Source organism: Piliocolobus tephrosceles, chromosome 9 (genome assembly GCF_002776525.5).
Source record: "Piliocolobus tephrosceles isolate RC106 chromosome 9, ASM277652v3, whole genome shotgun sequence".
NCBI lineage: Eukaryota > Metazoa > Chordata > Mammalia > Primates > Cercopithecidae > Piliocolobus > Piliocolobus tephrosceles.
This window is the reverse complement of record NC_045442.1, coordinates 40,729,571-40,750,076: the sequence shown is the minus strand read 5'-3', so window position 1 is coordinate 40,750,076 and position 20,506 is coordinate 40,729,571. Positions and strand designations below refer to the sequence as shown.

The 20,506-nt window shown below is 36.8% G+C and overlaps 1 protein-coding gene across 5 annotated transcripts in view; it reads left to right on the top strand.

The window, feature by feature from the left end:
- EXOC6 (exocyst complex component 6) overlaps positions 1–20,506 on the top strand; it is a 218,203-nt gene that overhangs the window by 106,197 nt on the left and 91,500 nt on the right. For all 5 annotated transcript variants that reach the window (XM_023226255.2, XM_023226256.2, XM_023226257.1 and 2 more), the window contains one exon: positions 17,806–17,985. In XM_023226255.2, coding sequence (XP_023082023.1) covers positions 17,806–17,985 — 180 coding nt within the window. The remainder of the gene's footprint in view (positions 1–17,805; positions 17,986–20,506) is intronic.

Genomic DNA, 20,506 nt, shown 5'->3' with positions numbered 1-20,506 from the left:
GTCTGTAATCCCAGCACTTTGGGAGGCCCAGACGGGCGGATCACGAGGTCAGGAGATCGAGACCATCCTGGCTAACACGGTGAAACCCCATCTCTGCTAAAAACTACAAAAAACTAGCCGGTCGAGGTGGCGGCACCTGTAGTCCCAGCTACCTGGGAGGCTGAGGCAGGAGAATGGCGTGAACCCGGGAGGCAGAGCTTGTAGTGAGCTGAGATCCGGCCACAGCACTCCAGCCTGGGTGACAGAGCGAGACTCTGTCTCAAAAAAAAAAAAAAAAAAAAGAAAAAAAGAAATTAAAGACTGTTCTTATTATATGCAAGATCTACTATATTCCTAAAAATTAAGAATAGAGGTAATTGTTTTCAACAATGAGCAGATAAATGTAAGTTTCTTTTTGGCACCGTAAACGTCTTATTAACATGGAGAAAAGTATACTTATTTTCTACAATGTATTACGCTTTGTTCATGTTTTGATGATTTATAGTAGTGCTGAATAGGTCTAACTGAATTAATATTTCACAGTTTAAAAATTAATTCTATATGAGTGTTTATGTTTGAAAATTTTAAATGTAAGACAAATTAAATAAGGATAGATTTGTTTTCCATCCTTGATTGGTTCTGATCTGAAGAAAAATAAGTATTATTACATGTCATTGAAGTCCTGCCTGTTTTGTGGATGGGAAGATTTCTGTTTGAATAATATACAGGATATACTGAGGATTAATTCACAGTTGTTTTAGGTAGAATGTAAGATTAAATAATTTCATAAGCTATTTTATTATTTTGTTGATTTGGAGTCATAGATGAGACACTGGCTTAGTCTAGTGTATATAAATCCCCTTGCATTGAATATCTTGTTAAACTAGTGATAAACCATGTACTGATCACTTATCTGTAAAATGGGCTTGCTAATTCAACCTTATAGCGCTTTCTAAAAGTTTCCTGTTAAAAAGAATTCTCTTTAACTACTTTTGTTATATTATCAATCACCCCCAAGATTTTGTTGTAATAACTTGCATTTTAAAAAATGAATGTACTGGCTGGGCACGGTGGCTCACGCCTGTAATCCCAGCACTTTGGGAGGCTGAGGCTGGCGCATCACGAGGTCAGGAGATTGAGACCATCCTGGCTAACACGGTAAAAGCCCGTCTCTACTAAAAATAAAAAAAATTAGCGGGCACCTGTAGTCCCAGCTACTCTGGAGGCTGAGGCAGGAGAATGGCATGAACCCGGGAGGCGGAGCTTGCGTTGAGCGGACATCATGCCACTGCACTCCAGCCTGGGCAGCAAAACGAGACTCCATTTCAGAAAAAGAAACAAAAAAAGAATGTTCTTGTGTTTAAAAATAACTAATTTAATGTTAACATTTAACCATACTTTGAAAGTGTGAAGTCCAGAAACAACCCTGGAATGCTAGAATTATCTGCTTGGCCCCCAAATATTATGCTCCTCTGGTGCCTCTTGAGCTAATGTAGTAATTTCAATACATAAGACACAAATGCAGAATGATATCTCAATCAGCAGACTTACAAGATTAGTTATTAAAACTTAGAAGCCTAAAAAAGCGGGCATTCATCTATTCAGATAATATAGTACAGTGATTAAATTCATATACTCTGAAGTTAGGTTGCTCTGTGGTTTTGGGCAAGTTCTTTAATGTAAGTGATCCCAATTTCTTTATCTAAAAAATTAGAGTAACAGTACAGTACCTACCTCATGTGATTATTATGAGGAGTAAAGAAGATTCTTAGCACAGAACCATTCACTGTATATAAATCATGCTCTGAGCACTCTGTTTAGACTCTGAGAATACAAAAATGTGTCCCTGCCCTCAAGAAGCTCAGAGGAGGAAAAAAATAAAAGACACTTAACAATATGGTATGGTAAGTGTGGTAATATAGGGGGAGACGCCACAAGTTTTTAGTCACTTACTTATCCAAGGACAAATTGATTCTTAGCTTTTATGTTAGATTTTACATAATGCCTCTACTTTCTCTTCATTGTTCTCTCTGTCCTTACATCCATGTGTTACTCATACTCTGTCAAGAAGGGATTTCTCAGGCTTAGAATTGTAGGCATATTTAACTGTTAACATTACATTTAATATGCTTACCCAGTATTCTCTGATTAAAACATGAATTAACTTAGCATCTTGTGTTTCTAGGGATCTTAAAGTAATTTTCTTATCGGTTATAAGCCAAAGAACCAAAGATACTGGAACACAATGCTCTTAGATTAGGGGATCTTGGAACTGTATTTCTCAAAATCTGCCTGTTGGGAAAGAATGTTTAGAAATGTTAACTCTGGTTCATCATTCCAGAGTTGAAACCACAACTATCATTGCATACTCCTTGGTGGATTTACTTGGAAATCAAGTTCTGCTCTGTAAATAGCAAAGCATCTTTGTTTTTTGTTGTTTATTTGTTCATTTTGTTTTCACACAGAACTCAGTAAATGCTTTTCTGTTTTCTAATATGTGAGCAAGAGCTGTTTTCATCTTAATATTTGAAGGTCAAGTATTTTTCAGTTCTATCTTTTGGTCTGTTTCAAGAGGAATTTGTCTCAAAATGTGATAAGGGGAAGCACTTCAACAGGAAGGATTGTTAAATCAATATTAAAGTGAATTACTGAGGGACACTGGGGAATTTCCATTCACAGTGAATAGTCTGTTACCTCTTTCACAGAAACGATTGAAGTACAGTCTTGACTGTAGACATTTGATTGGATTATTTAGCCTATTAGCCTGATTTTTTTTCAGTTCAGTGACCCTAGAAAACATATTTCTATTTGATTGCTTAATGATTCTGGAAACAAGCACTTAATGATACCTATACCTCCATTTGCTTCCCTTCCAAAAACTACATATGTACACACAAACTGCCTCATCTTGTGTCATATATATTTAGATTATGAAATAGTGTATAGACAGTTTTGTTAGCTTGTTTGCTAACTCTGTAAGTGACATAAAAGAGGTTCAATAAGTAGTTCCTACCCTCAAGCAATACCTCAGCTTTTTGAAAGTAACTCAGACCCAAATAGAGAGCTACTTAAAGCTAATATAAGACTTCTCCTAACTGGAAAAATTTGCATCAGTATAGAGGAAAAAAATGGAAATACCATTCCCTTTCTAACTTGTGTGGTAGAGAAATAGTCCAGTTCTTTCTCTTTGGCATCAGGGATCTTTAACTTGACTCCAAGGAGCTCTTCCAGCCTGCTACTCTGAAGACTTTTCTTTTGAGTCCTGGCAGTAATTGCAACTATCAATGCCTAGAAGAAATGCACTTCTGATTTTTTTTCTAACTTGCCTTTTTTTCTTTTTGTCTGCTAATGACTCTGTAGCAAAGCTTTTCAGGATTGTGGCTGAAGTGACAGTAGTAAATTGTCTTTAAGGGCTTGAAATTCTCTTCCTATGGAGCAAGGACATGGTACATGTCAGTTCTTCCCAACTTGATCTACAGATTTAATGTATTCCCTTTTAATATCCCAGCAAGTTTTTCTGTGGATGTTGACAAAGTGATCTTTAACTTTATATGGAGACAGAAGACCCAGAAGAACCAACAGAGTATTGAAGAAGAACAAAGTTGGAGGACTGATACTACCCATCTTCAAGACTTTCTATCCAGCTGTAGTAACGAGGTCAGGCGCCCTGGCTGACACCTGTAATCCCAGCACTTTGGGAGGCCGAGGTGGGCAGATCATGAGGTCAAGAGATCAAGACCATCCTGGCCAACATGGTGTAACCCTGTCTCTACTAAAAATACAAAAATTAGCTGGGTGTGGTGGTGTGCACATGTAATCCCAGCTACTTGGGAGGCCGAGGCAGGAGAATCGCTTGAACCTGGGAGGCAGAGGTTGCAGTGAGCCGAGATCATACCACTGCACTCCAGCCTGGCAACAGAGTGAAACTCTGTCTCAAAAACAAAACAAAGTTGTAGTAATGAATAAGATGTGGTATTGGACAAACAACAGACAAATAGATTAATGGAACAGATTAAAGACCCCAGAAATAGACCCACATAAATACAGTCAACTGAATTTTGACAAAGGAGCAAAGGTAATAAAATGTAGCAAAGATAGTTTTTTCAACAAATAGTGCTGGAACAACTGGACATCCACATGCAGAAAAATGAATCTAGACCAGACCTTACACCCTTCACAAAAACTGACTCAAAGTATTTCACAAATCTATATGTAAAATGTGAAATGATAAAACCCCTAGAAGATTACATAGGAGAAAATCTAGATGACCTTGGGTGGGGCAATGACTTTTTAGTCTTGATTGTTCCCCAAAGGAACAATCCATGATAGAAATCATTGATCAACTGAACTTCATTAAAAATTTAGACTTTTATTCTATGAAAGACCATGTCAACAGAATGAGAAGACAAGCCACAGAACTGGGAGAAAATATTTGCAAAAGACTTATCTGGTAAAGGACTCTTGTCCAAAATATACAAATCACTCTTAAAACTCAACAAGAAGAAAATGAACTATTGATTTTAAAATGGGCCAAAGATCTTAACATATACCTCAGCAAAGAAGATGCAGAGATGCCAGATAAGCATATGAAAAGATGTTCCATATATATATCATAAGGGAAATGCAAATTAATACAACAGTGAGATACCACTACACACCTATTAGAGTGGCCAAAATTCAGAACAGTGACAGCATCGAACGCTGACAAGGATGTGGAGCAACAGAAGCTCTTACTCATTGCTGGTGGGAAAGCAAAATGCTACAGCCTCCTTGGAAGACCGTTTGGCAGCTTCTTATAAAGTGAAACACAGTCTTACCATATGATGCAGCAATTGTGCTTCTTGGTATTTATCCCAAGGAGTTGAAAACTTAGGTTCATCCAAAAACTTGCACTTGGATGTTTATAGCAGCTTTATTCATATTTGCCCAAACTTGGAAGCAACCAAAATGTCCTTCTGTAGGTGAATGTATAAATAAACCCTGGTATATCTGGACAGTGGAATATTATTAAGTACTAAAAGGAAATGAGCTATCTAGCCATTGATATGGATGAAACTTAAATGCATATTATTAAGTGAAAGGAGCCAATCTGAAAAGGCTACATATTGTATGATTGCAACTGTGTGACATTCTGGAAAAGAGAAAGCTATGGAGACAATAAAAAAATTAATGGTAGCCAGGGGTGAGGGAGTGGTGGAGGGATAAATAAGTGAAGCTCAGAGGATGTTTAGGGCAGTGAAACTGTTGCTCTAGAAGTATATAATTGTGTATACATGCATCAAAACCCATAGAATGTAAAACACTATGAGTGAATCCAGTGTACACTGTGGACTTTGGAATTTGTGGGGGTATGTAGTAAATCTCTGTAGTTTCTGTTCAGTTTTGCTGTTAACCTAAAACTACTCTAAAAAATAGTCTATTTAAATTGCAAAAGAAAGGTGAACACACTTGTAACTATGAGATGAAGAAATAAAGCATTACTAGCACTGTAGAAGCCTTCCTCATTCCTCTCCTTTGTCACTATCTTCCTCTCAGTACTGACTTTTAACGGCACAGAGTAGTTTTGCCTGTTTCTGAGTTCTATTTAAATGGAATCACACAGAGTGCTTGTTTTTGTGTTTCTGACTTCTTTTACTCAGCATGACTTGGGGTATTTCATTTGTGTTGCTGTATGTAGCTGTACTTTATTTATTTTGAATTCAATATGGTATTCCATGATAGAATTTACTACACCTTATTTATTAGTGTGTGAACTGTATCACTTTTGGCTGTTTAGAAACTTTTCTTTTGCTTTCTTCCTGGTTATTGACTGGATACATGACCTCTTTCTGAGATGTTACTGTATGGGTAAAATATAATTTATGTTTATTTAATTTTTATTTGTAAAGATACAAATTCAGAAACTGGCATAAACATTTAGAACTAATGAGGTATTATCGGCAGTTTAAAAATTTTTCATTTTAATTAAAATGTTATGTTGTTTTATAAATGTAAAGTTGATTTATTGCTTTGTGAAGGCACTTGCAAAATTACGCCTTGACTGATTAATTGCATGTCAGCTTCTGATTACTTACATGCTTTTTTATTGATGGAGTGTTCCTTTGTAAAATTCCTTGTATTGTGTATGCAATTTGATTGCCATTTTAAAAAGGCAATGTATATGACATTTATTTCTTTTGTCATCCTTTACCACCAACTTCTTCTTTTCTGTCTTCCCCCATTAGAGAGGACTGTATAAAGCAGTTTTATGCTTACAGCTGATTTAATACATTTGAATGACATAAAATCCTAAAATGTAAATTAGAAAACAACCAAAAGCAAAAGCAGATTGAATAACAAATATATATGGAATAGAATGAGTAATTAGATCCCTTTGTAAATAGAATAGAAAAGTAAATAAGGGACATGCTACTTTGCCAAAAACATGAAAGGTAACAGGAAAAATAAAAACATTTTTTCAGTTCTGTAAACAAAAGAGGAGGATTAACAAAATGTAGAGATCTCAATCCTCATAGATAAGAGTGCTCAGCTTTCTGTTTTTTTAAAAAAAATATCATCAGTAATCAGTTAATTATAGCAAATGCCACTTACAAAGATCATGGAAAGCAGAAATAGAGTATGGAGAGAAATGGTTGAGGACTACTTTAAAAAGCTATTTATATCAGATGATTTGCAAACCTGATGACAAACAGCCACTTAAGGAGTGGCAGATGCTACCACAAAGCCATTAGTCATTATTTGTGAACACTTTTGAGGTACAAAAGCCCCTGAAAAATAGAAAGGTAAACATGTAGCACCCACTTTTTAAAAAGGAAAAGAAGATAACTTAGGTAATTGGAGAATTAGAGAAGTATTTAGTTTACAGTGACCTGTGACAATCTCAGATAATCCAAAGACTGGATTTTGAACTATTCCAGACACTGAGTATAGCTCAAAACCCATATATCCTTCTACAAGTGAGGTAATTAGCAGGTGGCTCTATGAGAGATTTAGGTTATTCTAGGATAGGCTACTTTGATAAAGAACAAGAAATGAAATATTTTGTCTTGTCTAAAGTAAGGCTTTAATTATGTCCCAAAAGATAGTCCTGTAAACAAAGCAGTCATTCCTTAGATGGTTCTGTCTAAACTGAGTGTCATTTTTCACTTGGGGGTGTATGTTAAATGATGTTTATTGAGCAAAAATGTATATATAATGTAATGTAAAAATGTTGAAAAATATATATATATATGGTTTTTTGGTTTGTTTGTTTGTTTTTGAGACAGGGTCCCACTCTGTCATCCAGGTTGGAGTGCAGTGACTTGACCATGGCTCACTGCAGCCTCGACTTCCTGGGCTCAAGCGATCCTCCCACCTCGGCCTCCCAAATAGCTAGGACTATAGGCCCATGCTACCACCCTGGCTGATTTAAAAAAAAATGTTTTGTAGAGACCGGGTCTCACTGTGTTGCCCAGGCTGGTCTCGAACTCCTGGACTCAAGCAGTCGTCTTGCTTCAGCCTCCCAAAGTGCTGGGATTACAAGTGTGAGCCACTGTCAGGCCCCAAAATGTATTTGTGTGGTACTGTGCTAATTGCTGAGGGGAAGATGTGGAATGGTTCTTGACCACTAGGATTCTTTTAATCTAGAAAAGCAGATAACTACAAACAAATAACAACAGTGTGTAATAGTAGATGAATTTGGTCCTGTAGACATGTTTCATTTGGTTTTGTGGTTTTTCTAAATGTTTTGAATTTGCATACCCTTAGATGAGACTTAAACTCTATAATGATCCTGCCTATGGTAAATACCCTGCCTGCCATACTCATTCTTGTTACCTGCCTGGACCCTGACGGCATTTAGATATTTGTATCAGTTTGGAGCATGGGTAAGATTTTAATCAGCAGAGATGAGGAGAAGGAAGAATTGGTATAAACCAACGCACAGAAGGCAGATAGCTGAAGTTATATTCAGACATTCAGACAATGACCCAGAAGATGAATGTATATTCTGGGGGAAAATGTAATTTCTTCCAGAAGCAGTTAGTGTCAGTGTCCTTCACTTAAATTTCGATCTTCAGCTGTGTCTGGGCCATAGCTTTACCTGATACTTCACCTTGCATTATCTAACTCTGTAAGAAGTACTTTGGATTTCCCTCTGAAAATTGTTTTTGATATAATTAACATAACTCTTACAGTAACCTATCTTTGTAATAGAACATTTAGTATACTATTTATTATCTGCCTACTTTAGAACTATGATATTATTAATCTCTGACTTATAGTCCATGATGACTGTATTTCTTTTTACAAAGAGCAATTTTTTTTTTTTTTTAAATCATGGTTCACTGCAGCCTTGATCTCCTGGGCTCAAGTGATCTTCCCACTTCAGCCTCCCAAGTAGCTGGGATTACAGGTGCGCACCATCTTACCTGGCCAATTTTTTAAAATTTATTTTTTGTAGAGATAGAGTCTCACCATGTTGCCCCTATTAGTCTCAGATTCCTGGGCTTAAGTGATCCTCCTGCCTCAGGCTCCCAAAGTGTTGGGATTATAGGCGAGAGCCACTGTACCCAGTAAGATAATCTTTTAGAGAGATTTCTAGAACTTTATGATACTTCAGTTCTTGTAATTGATACAAGCTTTTCATGGCTTTTAACTTTTGATTTCTTAGTTCATTATGGAGCAGATCTTGAGCTTTGTTTTACCCAGAGTATTGATCAAATGGTAATCTGTGATTTGCATGATTTGCATGTGTATAAGGCACAATACATATCCTAAAGCCTAATACTATTTTTTTTAAAAAAATCACAGTAATATCATATAATGAAAAATCCTGATGAATAGTAGCCAGGTGAATTAGTGCTTTTTGCTAATTTAATGAGAAGCATAGCAAGCAAATCCCTTTTTTTTGGGTTGATTTTAAGTACTAAATGTAAAGAAAATAAATAATAAAACAAGAATATAAAAAATAAAACAACTTCTTTTGATTGCCACATTTACATCTAAAATAAATAATGGAAATTATATATATATTTAAAATTTTTAATTTATTAATTGACTTCTCTGCCCATTTTATTATACCTTTTCCTTCATCATAACTAAATACTAACCAATACATTGGTTAGTCTTATTTGCTTTTTCCCTTCTGCATTAGTAGTGACATTGGATAATGAGTTGGATGCTATATGCAGTGTAACTAACATTAGAAATTTTTAGGTCAAGATAATGGATTATTGGAATTTTGTTTATTAGAGCAGGAAGAAGTTAACTAGGGAGGACACCTTTATGGTGATAGCTCCAACTGTATCTCTTGCCTACATATTTGAAGCCCATAAAAATATAGATGTATTCCCCTTGCTCTAAATAAGCAAAATTAAATGTAACTTTTTTCTTAAATATTGAATACATGTTTCTATTAAGATAGTTGTATTAATCAGGGTTATTAACAGAAAATTGACAGGAACTGATGGAAAAACCAAGTCAAACTTTCTTAAACAATAAAGGAAAAATTATTGGCCAGTGACACTGAGATGTCCAAAGATAGGGCACTGCTGCTCAGTAGATGTCACCATGGACCCAGCGTCTCTCCATCTTTTAACTCTGCTTCATGCAATTTTGGCCTTATCATCAGACTACTTATAGTGGCCCAGCAGTTCCCAGCAGCTCTAGGCTCTCTCAGTCTGGTAGCAAAGTGACTGCCTGCGCATTGTCGTGTCCTGTCATCTAAAGGAAGAGAAACTGTCTCCCTTCACTAGCTGCTATATAATTTTTTTGTAAGAGGATGGGACTGGTAATTGACTTAAATTTAGCAAGACCCGTCCTTGGAGCTAGATATAGGTTCAGTCTTACCCAAATGAGATAGCGGTGAATGGGGGCAGAGTAATTTTCCAAAACATATTTGGGAATTATTCCAGGAAGGGGAATGGACGATATACAGTAAATCGTAGATGTTTACTAAAATCTTTAGCTATTACTACTTAGCTTTTATTCAGAACATACATGTTTATGCTCCAGGAGGTCTAGGTGGAATTTGTGCATGTGTATGTTTTAAAAAGTTCCTCAGGTGGGTTCTGTTGCACACCTATGGTTGGGAACCACTCGTAGTATATTTAATTCTTACACATTGAAAAATTTTTTTAAAGTTCTCAAATTATGCTAGATACATTTCTGCCTCCAGAGGGCACTGTTTCCTTAACAAACAAAGGAAGAATTAATTACTTTGTTTATAAACTGAATATTTACATTTTATTTAAGAGTTAGCTGATATGCTAACTGACTTCTTAGAATGTCAAGAGTTGACAATGCTCTTGACCTTCTGGTAAGGTCATAAGGATTGAGACTATTCTGGGTTCAACTGTAGAACTCCCCAAGAAGTTCTAACTAATTTCCTTAGCAATCACTAAATCGCTAGTAATCATTAGTAATCATCTCTTAGGAATGTCTTGCCAAATAATTCAGTGCATTCCTACGTATAACTACAGGAAAAGTTGCATTGAAAGCCTTTTCTATCTCTTCTTTCTGTCCTTGCTCCCATTTCTTTAAAAAGAAAATGTAGTGAGTCAGTTCATGCAGCTATAAAGATCAGACACATATGTTTTCTAATGACTATATTTGTCTGAATTACAAAATAAGCAGAATTCTTAGTCCTTAGAAAAATCCTTTCAAGTGTTGACTTTAATCATATTCCTGCTCGGGAGTACTGTCTGAAATTTTTCTTTGACACAGTACAGCCCGTGATTCCCTGACATAGATTTATTTGCTTCCTATTATAGCCCGTGGAAAGCATTAATAAACTTGAAAAAATATTAGGTACCCTTCCCTGAAAGTTTTTTAACATCTTGAGAAAAGGTTATTTTAACTTAGATATTTTATGGGAAAAGTGGAACCTGCTCGTGGTGTCACCTCAGAAACATAGACTTACCGACAAAGTTCTAGTGACAATAATAAAAAGCAATACATCAATTTTTATGTTTTCCCTTTCATTTTTGCTTAGTTTCTTTTAGAAAGTAGTGTTTTCTGAACCACTTTTTCACTAAACGTGGTCTAGAAAGCATGTAATTATGATTATTTCACGTGATGGTGTGAATGGTTTTGTCATCATTTTAAATTTTCTTCTTTCAGATAAAAATAGTGTTTTTTCCCTCATGACTTAAAAATTTCTAGATATTTGGTCTCTACCACCCCATCAACTTTTGATTAATATTTCAATTGTCCCGTATTGCTTTTTAAATCTAGGAAAATGTGAACTAACATCTTTTTTTTTTATTTTAATAAAGTTCTATAAAGTAAAAAAAGTTAAAGCTGGATTTAAATTTGGGTTTTAATAAAATAGCCAGTTTTATGTCAATCTAAAGTTTAACTAAGTACTTTAGCCCTGTAAGTTTGGAGGAGGGGAGCTTCTTGAAACTGTCTTTTAAAATCTTATTATGCATCTCCTTCTCTTCCTGCCTATATTAGAGGCATCCCAAAAAAGCAAAAGAAATCATAAATAATGGTCTGAGTGCAGATAGGAAATGCAGCGGAAGATAGAAGCAATCAGATTCTCAATTTTCTTTGCCCGGTGATAGAAGGGAAGCAGGTTGAGTATTTATGAGATGATTGTACATAGTTCTGAGGCTTAGGGTTCTCTTTTCCAGCTGCCTTCTGGAATTACTGCCTGTCTTCAGTTGTGTAGTGACCTATATTCATTGCTTAGATTCAGTAAAAGTAGTGAGACATGAATGAGGGAACTGATTATGAACACTGGGGCAAAACGCAAAATGGTAAATAAATATTTTTATATTGCTTTGAGAAAATTTTCTTACAAATGATGTCATTAAGGTATGTTATGTTGTAGTTCTGTAGGTCATAAGCATTTACCATCTTAGGTACCTGCCCCTAATGTTAAAGAAGTTAAAGAGAAGTAGGTGTTACCGCCATGAATTATACATATTAAATATGACACCCCTTTCCACTGGTTAGTGTTTCCCCCCTTTTTTTTAAAGACAAGGTCTTGCTCTGTCACCCAGGCTGGAGTGCAGTGGCGCAATCATAGCTCACTGCAGCTTCAAACTCCTGGGCTCAAGCGATCCTCCCACCTCAGTCTCCTGAGTAGTTAGGACTATAGGCACTATAGGCTGGTCACCATGACCAGCTAAATTTTTTATTTTTTGGTAGAGACAGAGTCTCACTATGTTGCCCAGGCAGTTCTTTAACTCCTGGCCTCAAGTGATCCTCCTGTTGCAGCCTCCCAAACTGCTGGAATTATAGGCATGAACCACTGTGCCCAGCCAAGTTTTACATAAAAAAAAATCCTGTTAATGTTCAATACCTAATTTTTGCTCTCTTACATAAAAATAACTACACTAAGTTAAGCCAACTTGGGCAATTTGGAAGGCTTGGAATTCTGATATATTAATAGTCTCCATATAGTTCTTTTAGTAAGACATTTATTGAGCATTACTAGGTATAAAACACAAGTAAATGTAGGAAAACTAATTTGTTTTAGCCACTTCTGGGTGCCAAGTACTGTTAGGTACTTTGTATTAATTATAGAAGCTTGTGTAATGCTCAAAATAGCCCTGTGAGGTGGGGATGATTCTCATTTCATAGGTGAGACATTAAGTTAATTTGCTTGAGATGTAAAGGTAAGTGAAATAGTGGGAGTCAGATGCCTTCCCATTTCCCCAAACTCTTTTTGTTTTTTTCTGTTAAGTGAATGGAAGTACTAACCCATCTTCTTTATGAGCCATTTCTTTGTTATTCATTATTAGCAGGAATGGTGATTTTTTAAATGGCTACAAATTCCTTGACACTTCTCTTACTGAGAAGTGGGGATCTGTATCCCCTTATCTTGATCTGGGCAGACTTGTGACAGCTTTGACCAAGAGAGTACAGTAAAAATCATTTGAGACTTTAGACTTCTGAGGCTAGGACCTAAAAGGCAATGTGTTACTGCCTTTATTCCAAGCATGGAACACACATGCTTGGAGCCCTGTGCTGCCATGTAAGAAGCCCAGTTACTCTTTAGCTACTTGAGTGCTTTGAGGAAACACTAAAGTGCTTGGCTTTGAGGCAGCCAAGCAACATGGAAAGGCTATCCATCCCCGGTGCCAGACTTAAGAGGGATGAAGCCTCCAGATGATTCTAATCCCCAGCTGTTGAGTCTTATTGCCAGCCTTCAAGTCTTTTCCAGCTGAGGTCACAAGATACTGTAGTACAAAGTCATCTCCACTATTTCCTGACCCATAGAACCTGTGAGTATAACAAAATGTTTGTTATTTTAAGCCACTAACTCAAAAATAGTAACTGGAACAGCCACCACATAAATACGTCTTCTAGATTCCTATTTTTCCATATCACCACGTTGCTTTTCCTCCATGAAACACTCTTTCTAGCCAACATGATCTCTTCTTATTTGGTATACTTTTACTATACATATAGTTAGTATTAATTTGTGCATATTTATTAATTCCATGATTATTATATTTTCATTCTTTTATTTTGATTTATTTATTTTTTTGAGATGGAGTCTCACTCTGTTGCCCAGGCTAGAGTGCAGTGGTGCGATCGATCTCAGCTCACTGCAACCTCTGCCTCCCGGGTTCAAGCAATTCTCATGCCTCAGCCTTCTGAGTAGCTGGGATTATAGGTGTGCACCACCAAGCCTGGCTAATTTTTGTATTTTTAGTAGAGACGGGGTTTCACTATGTTGGCCAGGCTGGTCTCGAACTTCTAACATCAGGTGATCCACTCGCCTCAGCCTCCCAAAGAGTTGGGATTACAAGTGTGAGCCACTGCGCGTGGGCGATTATTGTATTTTCTATCCTTATCTAGATTTTCTGTCCTCAACTAGATTATAAACTTTTTTCAGGACAGGGGTGATTTCCTTTATTCATTTAACAAGTGCTCATCTACTGCTTACTATGTGCCAAGCACTGTTCTCAGTGCTAGGGATACATCAGTGAATGAAAACAGACACATACCTCCTGCCTTCTTTCCATATCCATGGGTTCCCCCTCTTGGATTCAGCCTATCGTGGATCAAAAATAGTTGGAAGAAAAGATGCTTGGTGCATCTGTACTGAACATGTACAGACTTCTTTTTCTTGTCATTATACCCTAAACAATACAGTGTGACAACTATTTACATAGCATTTACATTGTATTAGGTGTTATAAGTAATCAAGAGATTATTTGAAGTATACAGGAGGATGTGTGTAGATTATATGCAAATACCACACCATTTTATATAAAGGACTTCAGCATCTGCAGATTTTGGTATCCGAGGGAGATCCTGGAGCCGGTCTGTTACCAGAGGATGACTGTATAAGTAACTATTTTGAGTCAGAGCTCATCTTGCTACTACCATATTTAATAGTGCTTCATTAAAATTTCAATTCATTATCATTAACATTAACTTACCTTAAATATCTGTTTTATATTTTAACTTTTTTCTGTATTTGAGGGGAGGCTGTGTTGAACTCAGTGCCTCTCCTTAATGTCAGCTTTATGTTGGACCACTGAATGGGGAGAGAAGAAATAATCTTGGAATTCTTATTCTAATCCTACTTAGAAACCAGGCATGCAGATAGAAAGATGTCTGTCAATAGTTGGTTTTCCCCAGCCCACCATGGCAGTGAGTACTAAGTGGTTAGTGTGAAAATTGGAGAGGAAGCCAAAGAAGTGTTAAAATGTGGAAATGGTACATTTTGATTATACACCTCAGAATAATGTGTAGTCTGCTCTTGTTGAGTGGATTGTTCAACAGATGTCTGTTAGGTCCAGTTTATTTATATTGTGAATCAAGTCTTCTGGTTTTTCTGCCTGCTCAAATCTGCTGTTGAACTCCTTTAGTGATTTTTTTTTCTTTTTTCTTTTTCTTTTTTTTTTGAGATGGAGTCTAGCTCTAGCGCCCAGGCTGGAGTGAAGTGGCGCAATCTCGTCTCACTGCAAGCTCGACCTCCTGGGTTCACGCCATTCTCCTGTCTCAGCCTCCCGAGTAGCTGGGACTACAGGCGCACACCTAGCTAATTTTTTTGTATTTTTAGTAGAGATGAGGTTTCACCGTGTTAGCCAGAATGGTCTCCATCTCCTGACCTCGTGATCCACCCACCTCAGCCTCCCAAAGTGCTGGGATTACAGGCGTGAGCCACTGTGCCTGGCCTAGTGATTTTGTTTTCACTTCACTTATTGTACTTTTTTTTTTTCTTTTTTTGAGATGGAGTCTCACTCTGTCACCCAGGCTGCAGTGCAGTGGCACCATCTTGGCTCACTGTAACCTCCGCCTCCCAGGTTCAAGTGATTCTTCTGCCTCAGCCTCCCGAGTAGCTGGGATTACAGGCACCCACTGCCACGTCTGGCTAATTTTTTGTATTTTTAGTAGAGATGGGGTTTCACCATGTTGGCTAGGCTGGTCTCGAAATCTTGACCTCAGGTAATCCACCTGCCTCGGTCTCCCAAAGTGCTGGGATTACAGGCGTCACTTATTGTACTTTTTAATAATTTATATTTATATTCCCTATTTGTTGATGTATTCTCATAATTTTCTTTTAGTTCTTTAGATATGGTTTCCTTTTGTTCTTAAATTTTTGTCCTATAAGTTCAACATCTGAGCTGCCTTACAGTTTCTGCTGGTTGCTTTTTTTCCTGTATATGAGTCATATTTTGTTTCTTTGCATAACTTGTCATTTTTTGTTGATAACTGGACATTTAAAATAATGTAAGATGGCAACTTTGGAAGTTCTCTCCTCTCCCAAGGGTTTGTTGTTTCTCCCATTTGTTGTTTGTTTTGTGACCTTTCTGAATTAAATCTGTAAGTCTGTGTTCTTTGTCATATGTGGCCATTGAAGTCTTTGCTTGGTTAGCTTAGTGGTCAGCTAGTGATTGGATACAGATTTGCTTAAAAACCTGGAACCTGTGAGTCCCCTAGTCTTTGCCAAAGGGCTCTGTGTACATGTTGGGGTATGTCTTAAACACTGAGATAGGAAGTTAATAATTCTGCTTTGGCTTTTACTTCCTGCTTGCACATGATACCAGTGGGCTGGGGGAGGTCCCCAAATGCTGCTGGGACCTCAATCCCAGCCAGTGTCCAGGCTCTTGACACTGTTGTGAGAAGGAATTCAAGGATGAATCAGAAAATAGTGAAAGTATGGAGACTTAATTGCAAAACAAAATACACATTCAAGAAAGGGGAGTGCAGGCGCACTGAGAGAGAGAGTGAGTGAGTCATGCGCAAGGGGGAGTGGGGCTGCTACCTTTATGAGTTTCTTTAACCAAGGGATGAAATATTCATGATGATTCCTGGAAAAAGATGGAATTTTTTTTGGAACTGTGGTGCCACCCATTTTTACATCAAATATGAGTGTTCCTAAAACTGTCATGGCACTGGTGGGTATGTGATTGAGTATGTTATGAGTGTACATTGAGTCCTGGGTGAAACAGGTTACATCTAGCACCATGTTGAGTCTAGTCAGTCTTAGCATGATTTACACCCTGTTTTTCAGGGTCTTATCAGCCCATAGCTTCTGCAGCTATTTCAACAGTTTCCTTTGGCTAGTCATATAAAACTGCTGCCTAGAATTTCCTTTTCTCCTGTCACTACCTTGTATTATTTCTGCCTTGCACAGAGCTTCAAGGTCAGCCATACATGAGAGCTTAGAGCCTTCTTAGGTCTTTCCCAAGTGTGTACACAGCCCTATTTATGTATGTGGCCTTTTAGATTCCCAGGAATCTGTCAGAGCTTTTCAAAGTCATCTGTGGACATTTTATTTCCCAATTTTTCCTTTTAAGCCCTTTGGTTGACCTGTTGTTTGTCCCAGCTGTTACCTACCATCTCAGGCATCCTCCATGTTAAACTTACTGCCTCTTATTGTTTTTGGTAACTGCCCCCTGGGGAAAAGGCTTTTTGTACTAGGCAGTCCTGATTCAGGTCAAATAAAGACATCCCTGTAAACAGGCATGGAGTCTTCCAGGGAACCACCAGATAGGTCAAATAATGATAATTCTCTGAGAATGTGGCTTTGAAGGTTCTGCAGTTCTATTCTGTCGGCTTTGATGGCTGGCAAGCTGTAGGTTTCCACCAGAGTTTTAGAATGTTGTCTTTCGAGAGTACTGTAGAGCTGGAACAGAGGAAGAATAATGGAAATAGGGCACATTAAAATGCTACAAAGCTAATTTTTCTATCAATATTCAGCTGTTTTTCTTGAATAAATGATGTCTATATTTCTGCAAGTTTTGAGGTAATTTTCAGAGTTCTGAAAAGGTTGATTTTTATGATTTTTGATAAGTTTTCTGGTTACTTTTATGAATGAGAAAATGTTCGGAGATCCTCCCTCTGCTATTTTTGCTGGCATCACTCCTGTTCTTTCTTTCTCCTCAGAGAAATTAACTATCTCCATCTCTTTCTCTTCTGCCTCCACCCGTTCTTAAACTCAAAGCACTGGCAGATATTCCATTTCTTCTGTGATAGTCCAGCTTAATTGCTCTCAGTGAATCAGAGGTTAGATAGAGGTGGTCTTCTGTGTTCTTGGCAACTTCCATTTTTCCACTTGTGTTTCTTCTAAGGGTCCTCTTAGAGTTGTAAGAACAAGTCAGGAATTAATATCTCGTAAAGTATTCTATCACATAAAGACAAAAAAGGTGATAGATTGGAAAGGAACTAAGAAAAGATGTGATATCCAGTCAAATAAATAGAGTACTGCCAGAAAACAACAACAACAACAACAACAACAGCAACAGTTTTCCTGGACTTTGAATAAATGACTAAAATATTTAACCAAAGGTAAATGTAAAATAATATCTAGAATTGTAAGAACACTTGTTTTATTATCTGTTTCTTGTCTTTTGTTGTTATTTTGTCCCTTGTCAGGATGCTCGACATGCAGCAGAAGGAGAAATATATACCAAACTGAATCAAAAAATTGATGAATTTGTTCAGCTTGCTGATTATGACTGGACAATGTCTGAGCCAGATGGAAGAGCTAGTGGTTATTTAATGGACCTTATAAATTTTTTGAGAAGCATCTTTCAGGTGTTTACTCATTTGCCTGTAAGTATAAAAATTTTCAAAAATTGTTTTATGTTTGCTTACTAAAGTATATTTTAGAATTTAGTTTGAGGTTTACTTGCTTAAACCAACTTCCTGGAGTGCATGTTTCTTTTTCCATTATTATAAATCCATTTGCAAGAAATTATAACTTAGCCAAATTGTTTGAAATTTTAATTTATTTTATTTTTAACCAAAATAACTGTAACTCTCTTTCCACCAAAGCCAAGGCAAAACCCTGAAACTGACAATACAGACTTAAATAGAAATAATCTCTAATAGAAATAAGTGTCGTAGAGTCAACATAATTAATGACTTTTCCAGTTAGAAAGGACCAAGAAATTACTGGCTGTTTTTGAGCCAAGAGAGTAAAAGTAAAACTGGAGCATTGTTCTATCCTGGCACGTAGTCATAGCACATCTACATTTTGGACAGTTGGTTGATGAAAAGTTAAAAAAACAAGATACAGCAAGGACATTTGGGTATAAAGAAGCTGAAATGTTGGATTCTTCAGATGAGAACTGCAAAGACTAAAGATATGGTGGGATGAACATACTCTTATTAGGTATATCCAGAAATAATAAAACTGTTAAAACATGAATGCAATAGTTTTATACAAAAAATATAGGAAGAAATTTTGTCAACCTTTTTATCTTATGATACGATATAGCTGAACACAAGAATAAAGTGTTTAACCCATTTATGCTGGAGGTTGCAAATTATTTTGTGTGAAAAATCAGACCTTGGAGATGACTTTGAGCAGTGTGATATAAATAACTCCCACCAGCTTAGCGTTCCAATAATGGAGTGCTAGGCTTAAATGGGTTAATCTGGAACCTACACAGCTGCCCCCAGCCACCCTCTCCCTGTTTGGAAGGGGGGGGAAAAAAGGTAATTTTCCTCATCCTTTAGTCTTTCCCCATCAGAAACTGCTTCAAAGAACCAATTGGCAAAGTTGAGGGAAGGTGTTGCTAAGAAAAATTAATGGAAGACTATTTTAAAGAGATTGTCATCATGGATCTGGGCCAGAGAATTTTAGAAGCTTGCCCAAGGATGATACTGTATTCCCAAATGCTGTCTTTGAACTGAAAAAGGCAATCTGTAAATATAGTTAATTTTTGTATCAATGAATTTCTATAGAAGTGTTTTTTATATAGTTTATACTAAATAATTGTTAAATTAATTTGAATTCACCTTGTCAGTATAAATCTCCATGCTTCTAGCCAAAAGCAATCCCCAAGAACAAACACATGCACATGCTTGCTGACACACACACACACACACACAGACACATTTTTATGTTTTAATATCTGTGTCATGTATTGCTTTGAGGTGATGGGTAGGAATTTTGTACATAAATGGAATAGAATTAAGAGAGATTATATGTTAGATATGTTTGGGGTAAATGTCTCAGCTTCCAAGGTCACCTTCTAGGCTGGCATCCTAGGGGAAATCCTGGTTTTTCATAAGACATATTCTGGTGACATTGAGAGAAATAGACTCCTGATCTAACTAGATCACTCATCTATCTATTATGACATTTTGTATGACTTTAACTGAGTCTTCATATGCAATTTTGGATTTTTATGTCATCTGACATAGATTTTTCTATAAAGGAAATAACGTTTTATACAGTGTAGACCAGTAAATTCAACTATAAATATAAGGCATAACCATATAAAAAGAAAATAATAGTTTACATCTAAGAAAAAAGAAAAGTGGGCTGGGTGCATTGGCTCACACCTGTAATCCCAGCACTTTGGGAGGCCAAGATGAGAGGACCACTTGAGCCTGGGAGTTCGAGACTAGTCTGTGCAACATGGTGAAACCCAATCTCTACAAAAAATACAAAAATTAACTGGGCATGGTGGTGTGTACCTTTAGTCTTGGCTACTTGGGATGCTGAGGTAGGAGGATGGCTTGAGTGTGGGAGGTGGAGGCTCCAGTGAGCTGTAATCACGCTACTGTGCTCCAGCTTGGGTAACGGAGTGAGACCTGCCTCAAAAAAAAAAAAAAAAAAAAAAAAAGAGAAAAATGGTCCTAACAACAGTATATTGTTGTTCAAGAATGAACTAACAGCATAATCTTCAAGCAAAAATAGTAAATTATTGACTATGGTAAATTTTAGAATCAATAGAGTGATTATACTGTGGCTTTGTATATTTTCTGAAATCCTGAAATTGTATTAAAAATTCAACTGGATTGTTTTAAGCAAAGAGAAGAGGCAGAGGCATTAAATCTATTATTTTTCTAGATGAAGTATGGCATTACGTTAAGCTACCATTTTTATTTGAATGTTTTAAGTTGAAAATGATTTCTTGGTTTAAGGTTATTCTTGGACCCAAATAGGGTAAAGGGCCAATTCTGGACTTCTTTATCCCTCAAAGAAGCTTCAGACAAAGCTTATCACATTTAACCGCAAATCAGTCTGCTTAAGCGGAACAAGCCATCCTACTTACAGACATGAGTTAAGTAGTGGTTCTGGTTTGGGCCCCATGCCCTGTCTTTGGTTTTGGTAGTGTTC